This window comes from Mercenaria mercenaria, unplaced genomic scaffold (assembly GCF_021730395.1).
Source record: "Mercenaria mercenaria strain notata unplaced genomic scaffold, MADL_Memer_1 contig_799, whole genome shotgun sequence".
Taxonomy (NCBI): domain Eukaryota; kingdom Metazoa; phylum Mollusca; class Bivalvia; order Venerida; family Veneridae; genus Mercenaria; species Mercenaria mercenaria.
In genome coordinates, this window is record NW_026463702.1 from 32,817 (window position 1) to 46,444 (window position 13,628).

A 13,628-nucleotide genomic window follows, 5' to 3' on the forward strand; every position below is an offset into this window, starting at 1 on the left:
GAACTTTTATGTAATCATGTATAATTATAAGTAAAATATTTTTTCTGATAATGCACTTGTAGTCGGTATGTTGGTCAAGGTCACAGAGGACAAACTTTAGTGAGTTATTAAATTATACATGATTTACTTTTTGATACATCTGCTCCTTTGACAAATGGAAGTGGTTTTGATAACTTTATTCCGCCAATCTGCTTGCGTATTTATCTTTTGAATTAGAAATATAACGATCGCGTTAGTATTATATTATATTATATTATATTATATTATATTATATTATATTATATTATATTATATTATATTATATTATATTATATTATATTATATTATATTAGACTTATTATACATGTTATAGGGCAGATACACCTGTCGTTTACCTTTCCTTTCCTATAACAATATAACTTTCACAATATATTATGATAAGTGCACATTTTAAGTATCCGCAAACAAAACTTTGGCATTTTTAAACATACGTAAAGAAAAGTGTAAATTTATGAAAAAGTTCTTGGAAATTTTAGAAACTTCTATTCATATTAAAGTCTAAGTGTATAATTATGTATCCGTTGCGTATGAAAATGAAAGTGGTGTTATGTCTTAACCTAAATGTAAAATAAATCTTTTAGACGATTAGTTTTAAGTTCCTGTTTCAGCATTTACGACAAATGCCGCTTCCGGTAGGGGTCTAGTCTTATTAGGAAAAAAAGGTTATTGTAATATTAAATTTTGTCAAACTGTACTACATATTGCTGTAAAGGATATTATAGGCATAAGAATTTTTAAAAGAGTGTTTATGCAATTAGTTATAGCAAATTATTTTTAACAGTGCATGCAATGTAAGACAACGCATAATCTTCATGTCATTACAAATAACCTACCATCTAGAGTCAGGTTTCATGACAAAAATGTACTTTGAAAGTAAACAAAGGATCTAGGAGGATGTGAAAATGTAGTGTAGTGACATCAAGTTCATGATAGAAAACAGATTGAAAACTGCACTATAACTAAACTTTTATAGAAAAAAAAAATTGAAATTAATCATTATGAGTGACACTCTAGATCTAAAGGCAATTACATGTTTTGCTTTTTTGGTGGCTTTAAAACAAATCATACTTGCTTAACTAATAGGTTTTGATAATATTTACTAATTTCATTACATACTCAGAAAGTATTATGCAAAAATTTGCTCGTCTAATCAACTTATAGATGGCGCACTCGTCGTCCTTTTTAAGAGAAATCTGCAAGACACTGGAAAACAGAAGTGTCTACTACCTATCTGGGCCTGTAGCATAGACCGGAAAAAGAACTTTTTTAAAACGGGAAGCAAGGTTAATGTAGGAGGGTGCCAGATCCGACGAATACGAGGGGTGTTCGAAAAGAAATGCAACCAATCTTCGCATTTCTTCACCTTTAGTGTCAGATAAAGGATAGGAGTACATTTGTAAAGATTGACGTTTTAGTTATATTTAAAACAAATTTCACCGGAATTTCCCCTAGTAGGCAGTGGAACTAAAATACAAACTTCTAGAAGAAACAACATATTTTAGATATATGTGTAGTCAACCGAAACAAAGTGCACAGTCTGAAAGAAATAATTAAAGCATTTTCTGAAAAGTAGTTAATTGAGCCGAAAAAATATGATCATTGTTAAAATATTTGGGGAAAAAATGGAGACAACTCTGCTAAAACTATTGTAGGATTATATTGACTTTGTAGCTATTATCTCCTGAAAACATGCACTTTGTACCTCTACATATGGAGAAAGCATGCATAATTACTACAGTGGTCAGTAATATGAAAAGAAAAGTATGTAAAGATCAAATCAAGAAATGCCTAGGGAAAAGTGTGACATTAGTGTAGTGAAATTTGGCAACAAACAGACGACTTTTTTTAAAGTTAAAATCCCCAGAAATTTACTAGGTATAATTTGAGAAAGAGCCTGGAAAGAGAACGATCTCTGCAACCTATGTATGTGCGTCAAAGTATGGGGAAATATCTAGAAATATAAGAAAATTAAAGAAAACAATTTCAGAAATGTTAGATGCATAAATGTGTTATCCAGTAAGCGGGTAGCATAGATAGATTATTTTTCCAATGCATTGATATAACATGGACAGGATTAGGAGTGACAAACGGTGTTCACTCAACAATTTCACTCTACAGATTGTCTCTCTTGTGTAAAAAGGGTTTAGGGTAAGGTACTATCACTAGCAACAAAAGATAGATTTGACAGCTGAATTAGCACAGACGTTATAAACCTGTACTCGAACTCCATCATTTAACAGGTGTTCTCCTTTATATACCAATATTATATTAAATGCAGGTCGCATTCCTGTTGCTTATTTGTTCATGTTGTACATTTCCATTTCTTGTTACATACGGATCGTAATCGGGGAATGATTCATGTCAAACATACAAATTTAAATTTACTGGTATATACAGAAAATCCTCACAAATTTCACTAATAAATGTAACAGTTTCTTCTGAGGTTCAGATTTTTTTCATTTATGCGATTTTGTCAAAATTTGGTGGTCGACATGCAAAAGTTGTAGATGCGAGGTACAAAAGTGCAAAGCTTGAACACTATTTAATTTTATAACCAAGATAAAACATTTTATGTTTCAAGTGTGTTAGTTCTAGTGCTTTAAGTTTGTATAAACATTCTTAATTGTTTTTCAAAAGAATTAACTTTATTACAATAACAAAGGCGATGTGGATCAGAAAGTATATTATATTTTAACGGCAGCTGCTTTAGCTAACGTCCTGGTTTTAAGGCATTTATGTACTTGTCGTTGCATTTTTGAAGCAACCTTTCTGGTATATCTTTCCACTATAGTTTTTATTTGTTGCGGGCCTACTTTGCTATGTATGGCTCTGGCCGTGTTTACTGTGCTCTGTGCTTCCGGGAAATTTACACTTACCTTTTATTTTTATTTATTTATTTATTTTATTTTTTTGGATGGATTTTCAACATATCAAAAGTCCTTCATAAAAACGAAAACGTACCACGTCATTGTTATATTAGAAGCAACCGAAACACATCCTTCTTTAGTTTTGCAGTGGAGCGTACAGAATATATCTATACGTCTACATCGGGTACTCTCATCATTCACTGTGTGGATACTAGTATCACAACAGCATAAGGGTATTTCCTTTATATTATAAACAAGTTTGAAAAAGTAGACAGATCTAGATTGAAATCATGAAAACATTGCACTTAATTTATCCAGTAATTGCTGTCAGTGTTTTAACAGGCACAACTGGTAAAGCAGCAGTGCGACCGATTCTAGGGGCAGTAAAGGAAGTAATATCGTTTGGATTAGATGTATACTCCTTTTTCGACTCTATCTTAGGAAAGGATGAGACACACAGTACCCCCGCACCTATTGATTATGACAGGATAATCAACAGAATTTCGGAGAGAATAAAATTGTCAACAGAAACCATTGTTTTCAAAATTGAGCTGCAGGCGTATCTCTCAGAATTACGAAACGTTGCTCTTACTGTCGAAGAACTTCTTGCAGAGATGGAGCGCATTGTCCAAGCTAGAAATAAAGACAAAAGAGAAGCGTTGCAGAGTCTATTTCGCAATAATTTTGAGAGGCACAAAACTGAAATTTATAAAGTTAAACGCCTGCTAACTTTCAGTGTCGATGTATCAGGAATATCAGGGACATTGCTGTCACTTATTGCCAAAGAATTAAAATGCGGGATCACTAGTCTCGAAGAGTTTCAAGATTATTATATGGCACTGGTTTCGGATGTAGTTGCACTGGCTCTATTAAATGAAAGACTCTCAGAGATAAGTCTTTATAATGAAACAATTGATTCTTGGCAAACAGCAATAAAATCTCTGTTTGATGACATGGAAGCACAGAAAAGCGATTGTAAAGCAAAATTCTTTGAATTAGCAAAAGACTTCAGTCGCATCAATGATCCCGCGGAGCTTCTTGAAAATTTCCAAAATAAATACTCATACCTGGACACTGACGTTCTATATCTTAGTGGAAGTTATTGTGTGTGGAGTCTAAAAGCTTATGATAAAATATTAAAGAAGGTGAAAGATAATACTATGACTTTTGCTTTTATGAGTGGCAAAGAGAATGTGCAATCTTTAACATCAAAGCAGTTTCAAAAAGTTGTATCAGTGGCAGAGTTTGAGAACTGTTTGGACGATACGGATACTACCAAGGTCATATCTTACTTTGATGGTTTAGGCAAAGATCTAGTATTTTGGCTAATGTATCCACAAGAACAGGCTGCTGAATTCCAGATTTTGCTCGATCAAGGTAATTTGTCAAGACGTCATTTTACAAATAATACTTTTATGTATGTGACAGTTAGTAGAAAAGAAATATACACTAGAACTTGATATTTGATTATTTTACCAGAATTAAAATAAAGTCCAAGGTTTACTTGTTATAACAAGGAAACATCAGAATAGCTTCAGTGAAAATTTATTGAAAATTTAAATTTTACTGTTTTTCATCTAAACATCAGTTGGGTCTTGTAATAGTAAACCAACCTTTATAGAATTCCTGTATCGACTACAAACAATTGTGAACTAAGGTAAAAGTGAATTTGAACAAAGATATATGTACATGGATTTTTTAACACATTTGGCTTCCAAGCCCATGTCACATTTTGGTATTGTTTTTGTTTGGTCTATAACGTTGTGGGCACAAACATTCATCGAAACAAAGCTTGCAAAGCCTGGAACCCTGGGTCAAAGGTCTGTATTCCACTGAGAGACCTAAGATGCTAGGTCATGTCTTGTACCTGCTTTTGCTATCTATGAGTAGATACCAAAATAACTTTGCACACACTTTCACCAGAATGACAAAGTTTAGCATACAATGTTTAGACAACAAGCTTAAACGTCAAGGTCACATTGAGACGTCACAAATATTACGTTATTGTTCCTGTCCTGTCTGCAAATATTTTCACATATCGATAGGTATAGAGAATATTAGGTTACTGTCTTTAAACTGAATTAAGTAAGTTGAAGAAAATATCAAAGACGTGGCTGAAATCGAGACTATTATGTTTTCATAAAAGAACCTAATAAATTTACACTTATAAAGCTTTATAAAGACAATAGCCTAATGTTCTATCTATCCTACCTAATACCATTTTTGATTAACATTACCCACTTACCAACTAGGTAAGTGTATGTCTTAAACAATAATCTAAAACTTAATACGCCATTAATTTAACTGTTTGGTAATTTCAAATAGCTATTAGAATCCATAACATTATAAAATAAAAGAGGAAAAAACTAAAACTTATATATCTTTTGTATCCGACTTCTGTTAACTGCTAAACATAATTTGATAATTTTGATTTGTTGCCAAGTGAAGTTTAATCCGAGTTTCAATTGGAAGTCGGATACCCATTCTCACCTGGCAAACGTTAGGCCTTGAGTAAATCTATACAAAACAAAAAACGCCGCGCTTGAAAGAATACAATAGATAATAGTTTCCTTGGCAATCTGATTCAATAACATTCCGTCTAGATGCAAAATTCCTTGATTTACGTGCAGAAATCTAAAATCCTTGCATAAACGCTTTGGATGTGTCACCCTCTGTTTCCTTGAGCGATTACGCTATAAATCTTTTTGGGGTAATTGCAAATATATTTTTGTAAAGGTCTCACATACCTAATAAAAGCTTGTTTATAAAAATCGTTGCACAAATTTGTCTTTCAGTACATGTTCACGAAAATAATATTCGAAAAAATAAAGCAAAAAAAAGAAGTCAGGCAAAATTTTATTTCCTTACTGACCTTATAAGGCCTAAAAAAAATTATTTGTTTCCGGTAACATGCTCAAAAAAGTTAGGGTAGGTAGGTCGGAAATTTTTTTTTTTTTTTGGATTTTTTTTTTTTATTAAGGGAGACTTTTCGGAAATTATTTTTGTGTCAAAAAATGAATACAAATAAGGGGATTGTGCCTTTAGAGCATCAGGAAGTGGATTTCTAACATCACTGACCATGTTTAAAGCATAAAAAGTGCAGTTTTGCAAATTTTTGTCAAAAAGTTGAAAAAAAATATTCTCCAAGGCCATAAAAACATTTAGGGTAGGGCCAAAAATTTAGTGTAGGTCGGAATAACGGAAACAAACAATTTTTTTACGCCTAAGCATAATATTAACATCCCTAGATTGTGTTCTTTGTTTTGCATGAAGGTATGGTACATTTAGTAACAGGAGACAAACATTCTTATTGACAAGTCGATAAATATTTGTTTCTAATCTGTAAATTGCTCTTCATCAAAAGGAGATTTTGTATTGCTAAGCAGTCTTCCTTCACTTTGTTAGGGTTGTATAATATTGTTTTTAAAGAGTCGAAAGTACATTGGTAAAAATATCAAAAATGTAAATGTAATCATTGTAAGAAGTTTTATATGAAATTACCGCAACAACAACTTTGCCCAAGCAATCCGTTATGAAATATTAGAAGCAGACTTAACTCTCTGCGAAAGGTCAACAGACGTTTGTATAATACCTTAAAGCGGCGAAATTCGTGTAAATGTTACCCATGTGGTAGGTGCGCATGACGCCCATACCTACATGTGTACACTTTTTAAAGTTAATATACTGCTAATGACACATGGACTCATATGTTAAATTGTTTCAGATTCAACTGCGAGTAAAATAACCACTGAAACAGACGGCATCAAATACACGACAATTGTTTACTTACGAACGCAGGACCACAGTACCAGCGCATTCATCACCCCTGATGATTTCGATGTGAAATTTTATGAAAAGGATGTAACGGTTGATGAATCCTCTGGTTTAAAGGCATGGCAGGTGTTCTTTATAATCTGTGGTTCATTTCTTGCGTTCCACTTTTTGATTTGCATATGTTTTTGTTGTTTTTACTGTTTTTTTCGGGTTGTTAAACAACTGAATATGACAATGTATGCGATTTCTCATATTATAGCCTGTATAGCCTGTATAGCCTGAAACACAGTGATCTGGTTTTATCTCATTATGTTATATTCGATAAAAACAATGGTTGCATGTTTATGATAACATCATTTCACCATTTTTTGTAAATATTGTATATAGATATTTTATGATCTTTATGATATTGGCGTAAATGTTTGTCAACAAAATCAAATTATCGAGTTTTCACTATATATTCCAACCTCGTAAGGTGTTTACATTTACCTGTTACATCAAATTTGTTTACAAGAAAAAATATTTTAAGGTATCGAATAAAACGGATTTTGGAGATTAATCATACCTATGGTATAACATGTTCTTCTCAGATTTTGATATAATTTATTGTTACACTAAAACACATATTGTTATTCATTCAAGAATAAAAGTGAGACTCATAAGATAAAATGTCAAATATTTTAAAATTGCCATAAGGAAATGAATTTTATGAAACTGAGGTGATAATTCGCGAGAAGGAAGAAATTTATACTAACAAATAGGATAAGTGTCAAGACAAATAATAAAATACTAATCGTACTGTGCGTTTTATAATTTGGAGAAAATAGCGGGATGTCTAGCTTCTAGCTCCTATCGTAGCGGAGAAATAACAACGTTTTAGATACCTGATTCATATGCAGTATTCTAACTTGTGATTTGCATGGTCATATCATGGTTAAATAACAACAAAATGGAGTGCGATATCAAATCCTTACATTCCGTAGGAGCTGTTATTGGAATGCACATTACTTTTATGTTGTTTTTCCCTTAATTGTATATTCTATAATTGTCCACGTAATTTTATCACATATCTAATATGCTTCTGGTGTATCACTGGCGGTGTGTTATCATTCTTATTGCATTCATATAAAGGATATTTTGTTTGTATATATTATAATATCATACATATACCTAGTGATAACAAGATGCAATATAATCACAAGTTATAAAAGACACTTGTTTGTTTCAGTGTGATAAAGAAATATATCGTCACCGATAAAGGACTCACGAGGGCGAAGCCCCTGTGAGTATGTTGTGATGTAATGAAGGAATAGTTGTTGTATTTTTACGAGATACTTTCAATGTACCGAAACTTGTTTGCTTGTGTGTATGTCTTGTTATCTTTTGAGATATAATGATGGAATAGTTCTGTAAATCTGGATTGTATATGTAAATGTAAATATATCCTTGTGTTTACACTGCTTGTATTTATCCCATCCTATGTATACATCATGTAAACTGTGGTCGTCGTGGATCTATTCACTTTTGAAGGCGTACAACTAAATAATATGTTCGCATGCCGTTTTTTTTTGTCTGTAGTCTACAAATAATGAACAGTTCAACTTCAAAATGGAAACAAAAACAAAAATGCACCATGCAGACATCGCTCAATGGGTCACATTTGATTACATACGTCACATTGGCAGGACGTTGCTATTCAAACAACTGCCATTAGCTGTCAATTTTGTCGTTTCAGAGATCAAAACTTTAGAAGGACTTAACTGTAAAACGCAGATCTGTCAGGTCATTTTGTCAAGATATTTACAGATTCATTCGAAAACAAACGATATATCAAGACATTGAAATAAAAAGAGCGTTTGAGGGACAAAGATGTTTTGTTGAATACTCTGGAGAAAGATACAGATATTCAACTATTTATTAAGGAAAGTTGATTTAGAAAAACGTGGTCTGCTATTTGTACCAACTCATTTAAAAGGCGTAATGACAGAGGAAATATATGTGTATGTCTTATGTTTGAAAGACATTGAGATTCAATATGGTATTTCCTCCAGAACATAAAAGCCATTTGGGGCAACAACTATGAAAAAAGATGAAAAGTTTGACCAGACGCATTTCTGTATCCAAATGAAATTTTGAGTATCTTAGTCTACAAAAGGCACACTTCTCACAGTTTGTAAACGTTTAAAAACTCATTTTTTTTCGGAAATTTTGCATGCCAAAATTTACACATGAGCAATGCATTTTGGTCTTAAAATCAAACACATCTTGAAATTATCGCGGCTATCTTTTATCAAGTAATAGGGATATGTTTTCTGTATTTGTTTATCAATCACTTTTCATGAAATGAAGATTATCTTTTGCATTAGTCCAAAGCGTTAACCATTTCATTCTTTTCTATATTCCATTACACTTTCATTTATATTCCAATAACAGTAAGAACAATGATTGTCTTTTTCTCCATTTTGAACAATTGCTTTTAGGTTAACTGTTATGAATTTTACACATATTTGCTATAAAACAAGAAAACAAATCAACATGTATAAGTATCATCAGTATTTGTCTGGAAATAATCAAGTAAATTTCCAAAGTTTTAAGGCATGTCTTTGATTGGAAAAATTGTTCTGTCGGCACTCGGTTTGGACAAATAGTGATGACATTGTGTCTGTATCTTTAGCAAAGAGCACAATAGAATCGACACTTCATGCACAAAAATTGCAACGCGTGACGGTCGATTTTTCCTCGTCCGTTTTTTAATAAGGCTTTTATTACATATCTATTTGTTTTGTTTTACTGAATTTTATTAATAAACACTCATTTTCTCTATGGCATTTTTGTACTTTGTATTGCATATTAGTCCAGGACCATACATATATCAATGGCTATTTATGTTATTCTATTCAAATAAAGTCATTATAATATGACCGATTTAAATTCAGACCTGGAACCAACCCTCCTTCTTACATAAAAGTACACGCCCTTAGACGTACACTGGTGTCCGGGCCCATTTACGTTATGATACCTACAACGACGTTTTTCGCAGAAGTACTCGAAAATACCTTCCTCATTCCATAACAAAGAGCATCCTTGAATGCATGAATTTACGGCCTATTTATATTTTGATACGTAGAAGCATAATTTAGCGTGACCAGCTTCATAGAAGAATTTTAAAGTTTTCCTCATTTGACAAAAGATGAACATCCTTGAAGATATCGCCTTACTTACGATAAAGTACAAATAAATAGTTTTACATATAAACGAGAACATGTCTGGAAAAAAAGACTGCGAATTTAAAGCCTATTTATAGTTTGATACCTAGAAGCATGATATAGCGAAACCAGCTACCAAGAAGGATTTTAAAGTTTTCCTCATTTAACAAAAGATGAACATCCTTGAAGATATCGCCTTACTTACGATAAAGTACAAATAAATAGTTTTACATATAAAAGAGAACATGTCTGGAAAAAACGACTGCGAATTTAAAGCCTATTTATAGTTTGATACCTAGAAGCATGATATAGCGAAACCAGCTACCAAGAAGGATTTTAAAGTTTTCCTCATTTGACAAAAGATGAACACCCTTGAAGATATCGCCTTATTTACGTTGAAGTACAAATAAATAGTTTTACATATAAACGAGAACATGTCTGGAAAAAACGACTGCGAATTTAAAGCCTATTTATAGTTTGATACCTAGAAGCATGATATAGCGAAACCAGCTACCAAGAAGGATTTTAAAGTTTTCCTCATTTGACAAAAGATGAACGCCCTTGAAGATATCGCCTTACTTACGTTGAAGTACAAATAAACAGTTTTCCTGCATGCTTTATGGTCTACCCGTATACAACTAACCTGTATCTAACCGAGACAGCATTTACATGCGTGATCAAAGTAATTCGGTGATGATTCAACGAGTGAAACAGGATGGGAATTGAAATACTTAGTATTTATAAAAGAGAACATGTCTGGAAAAAAAAGATTGTGAATCTAACGGTTGTAGCATTTCTTGTTTCTTAAAGCATTTTACAGACATCATTCTACTGTAGTAACCACTGATTCTTTTCCACTCATCCATATTTGATTTACAAATGTATTATACGCCGCATCCACCTAGCGAACCCTTGAATTATAGATTTATTGTATAGAAACAACTTGATAACTTGGCATATACTGTGTGCCCAATCACTTGATCGCGCTACGTCATTTTGAGCTCGAACGTGAACGTGTAAAGGTAAACAGAAATTATTAATCAGGACGTGTTTTTATTCAATATAATGTGTTAATATCATGCACACGATTCGAAACCTATTTGAAAGTGCTACCCCTGGTACTACGGTTTCCCCACCAAAACCTTCTCGTTTTAACGCTATTCCTGTTCAATTGACTTGCAGTGAGACCACATCGGAGCGCACAATGAAAACGAGAAGGTTTTGGTGGGGAAATCATAGTGCCGGGGATAGCACTTTCAAATAGGTCTCGAATCATCGAATCATATTGAATAAAAAAACTTACGCCTTGATTTATAATATTTGTTTACCTTTCCACTTTCAATTTCGAGCTCAAAATGACGTAGCACGATCACGTGACTGGGTACACTGATATACACCTTTTACAGTGGTTGAACATTACTTGTCAAATCAGTATAACTAAGCTTTAAAAAAAAGCAGAATGTGAAGAGACCCTTAAGGAATGTCGATACTTTATTCTTCAAATATGACATTCCTTCCGGTTTTGATGAAACTTAGTCTAGCTGTAGCACTATGGTTCCTGTTTATCTTTCCGTCGTCTTGGCAACAGTACAGTATCAGTGTTGACGTCACAAACGCCGCAATTTGGGGCACCAAAACGCTCAAATACCGCCGTTATCAGTCTTCTAAAATATCTTATTACGATTTAAAATCAGCGAAACTTCACACTTTGAAACTTTATTTAATTCTTATAATGACTAGCGTGTTTAACAGTGGTATCGCACTACATTACGATGGACATCTATCATTTCATCCGTGTTCCTTCTGATACAAAATTTTGACCAAAAAATTGGCAAATACAGTCAAAAATGACATCTTTATAAAACTACAGGCCCTTTATCTGATTTATCTCAACTTCTTAATTTTAAAAATTACCTGTAAAGAATTCCATCACAAGCCACCATTTCCCTGACGTATTATCTGTGCGTAAAAATGGTTACAAAAAGAAATGTAGTAGCATAGAAATTTAGGAAAATTGAAAAGCTCCTAGGTAATTATCATGTTCGAGTAAAGATTGTTATTTTTTTAACTAAAGTACAAATTTTACGTTTTACGTTTGGGACATTCCGATTTCGAAAGTTTATCCTCTGTAAATAGCCGGGGGAAACAGAGTATATTCGTTATACGGAGGTTGTTGCTCTGAAAAGGTTTATTTAGCAACTTGGATAGATAGAAACACCATCCTTAGCTCTCCAGATATGTATGTAAAAAAGGTAATTCTTGTATCCGTAGACACGTAACAGAACATATTCCATATATAATATTTTTCCTAACATTAGAAACCTATCAAACATCACTAATACGAGTATAAACATACTGCTAAAACAGTTAAATAGTCCATGAAATAAAAAAGAAATACATTTGTTTTGGGTTTAGGGCTGTTTTCTGTGTTATGGCGGACAGTTAACCAGCTGAAAAAAAATGCTGAATTCTGTATTTTCAACAAATAACTTCCAATTTCACGGTGGAGGACGAATGAATTCCGATACGTGCCTTCTATCAAGTCGTCACGCCCTACCCGGGGATCGAACTCATGATTCATAGATCTGCGCTCCTTCTACTGAGCTCAGCGGGTGGAGTAAAAGAAAGAAAGAAATGAGAATCGCTGTAATCAAACAGAGTTTGAATGTTAAACATGTATCACTCTATGTTGCCATTTTCTGTTTGTGCGACTCAAGAATCTTTACTTTTTACGGAGGATCGGCGATATAGATGATACCTAAACAAGAAATATCTTTAAAAATGATGGTCGGCGAATTGGAATAAGGAAAGGAGTTTATGAATTTTTCATCTAACATTCATCTTTCATCTAACATTTTTCAAATTGCAAAACTAAACACCGCACTTTAACAATTTAAATGATTCTCTTTTAATTTTTCGCAAAGGTTTCTAAGGTTGCAATTTTGTTTCGTTTATCCTTAGACGGATAATTACAGCAGTAGTTTGATGAAGATTCATGAAGCGGTTCATGAGAAGAGGTCATTAAACGTGTTTATATTTTTGGCTAAATTGGTCCCTATCCCCATTTGTAACAAAATAGCAGGAGACCTTACGATATTGTTACATATCGAGTTTGATAAAAATCCATTACATTTTAGTGGTTAATGCGAAGAAAGGCATATCTACTTTTAGCTATAGTGGTCCCTAATAGGGCCCAAGTTCCTATATAAATAAATTTTGAAGAGGACCTTATAATGATGCTCCAGACCAAGTATGACAAAGATCCACCAAGCTGTTCATGAGACGCTGTATAAAAGGCATTTCTAGTTTTAGCTCTAGCAGCCCCTAAAAGGGGTCAAATGTCCCAGCTGAACAAAGTTGGCTGCGGGCCTAATAAAGATGCTACAAATCAAGTTTGATTAGAATACATGAGAAAAAATCAATTTAAGGATTTTTTTATTTATTATTTTTATTTATTTCTAAAATAGGCCAACTGATCCCGCTTTAACAAATGCATATTCGCTATTAATGAATTTTTGGACAATGACGTCACACCTATAAAAAAGTGAAGGTCAAGCAAAACATACAATTGTAATTATTTCAATATTTCTGTTTCATAAGCAAAGTTTGACCGTAGTCATATCACACAGATAAACTGTATGCAGCGTACCTTCATTTCAGTGTAATGAGATTCAGTCATTATATAGCATATATATAATGAAACAGATTTCAACTGAGTTCATATTTGCATACCATACTAAAG

The 13,628-nt window shown here is 32.9% G+C and overlaps 1 protein-coding gene across 1 annotated transcript; it reads left to right on the forward strand.

Moving 5' to 3' along the window:
* The first annotated feature begins 2,866 nt into the window (after nucleotides 1–2,866).
* LOC128554842 (uncharacterized) lies at nucleotides 2,867–9,503 on the forward strand. Its single transcript, XM_053536153.1, has 2 exons — nucleotides 2,867–4,283; nucleotides 6,631–9,503. The coding sequence occupies exons 1-2, from the start codon at nucleotides 3,197–3,199 to the stop codon at nucleotides 6,960–6,962; spliced, it is 1,419 nt and encodes a 472-aa protein (XP_053392128.1). The 5' UTR covers nucleotides 2,867–3,196; the 3' UTR covers nucleotides 6,963–9,503.
* The last annotated feature ends 4,125 nt before the right edge of the window (nucleotides 9,504–13,628 follow it).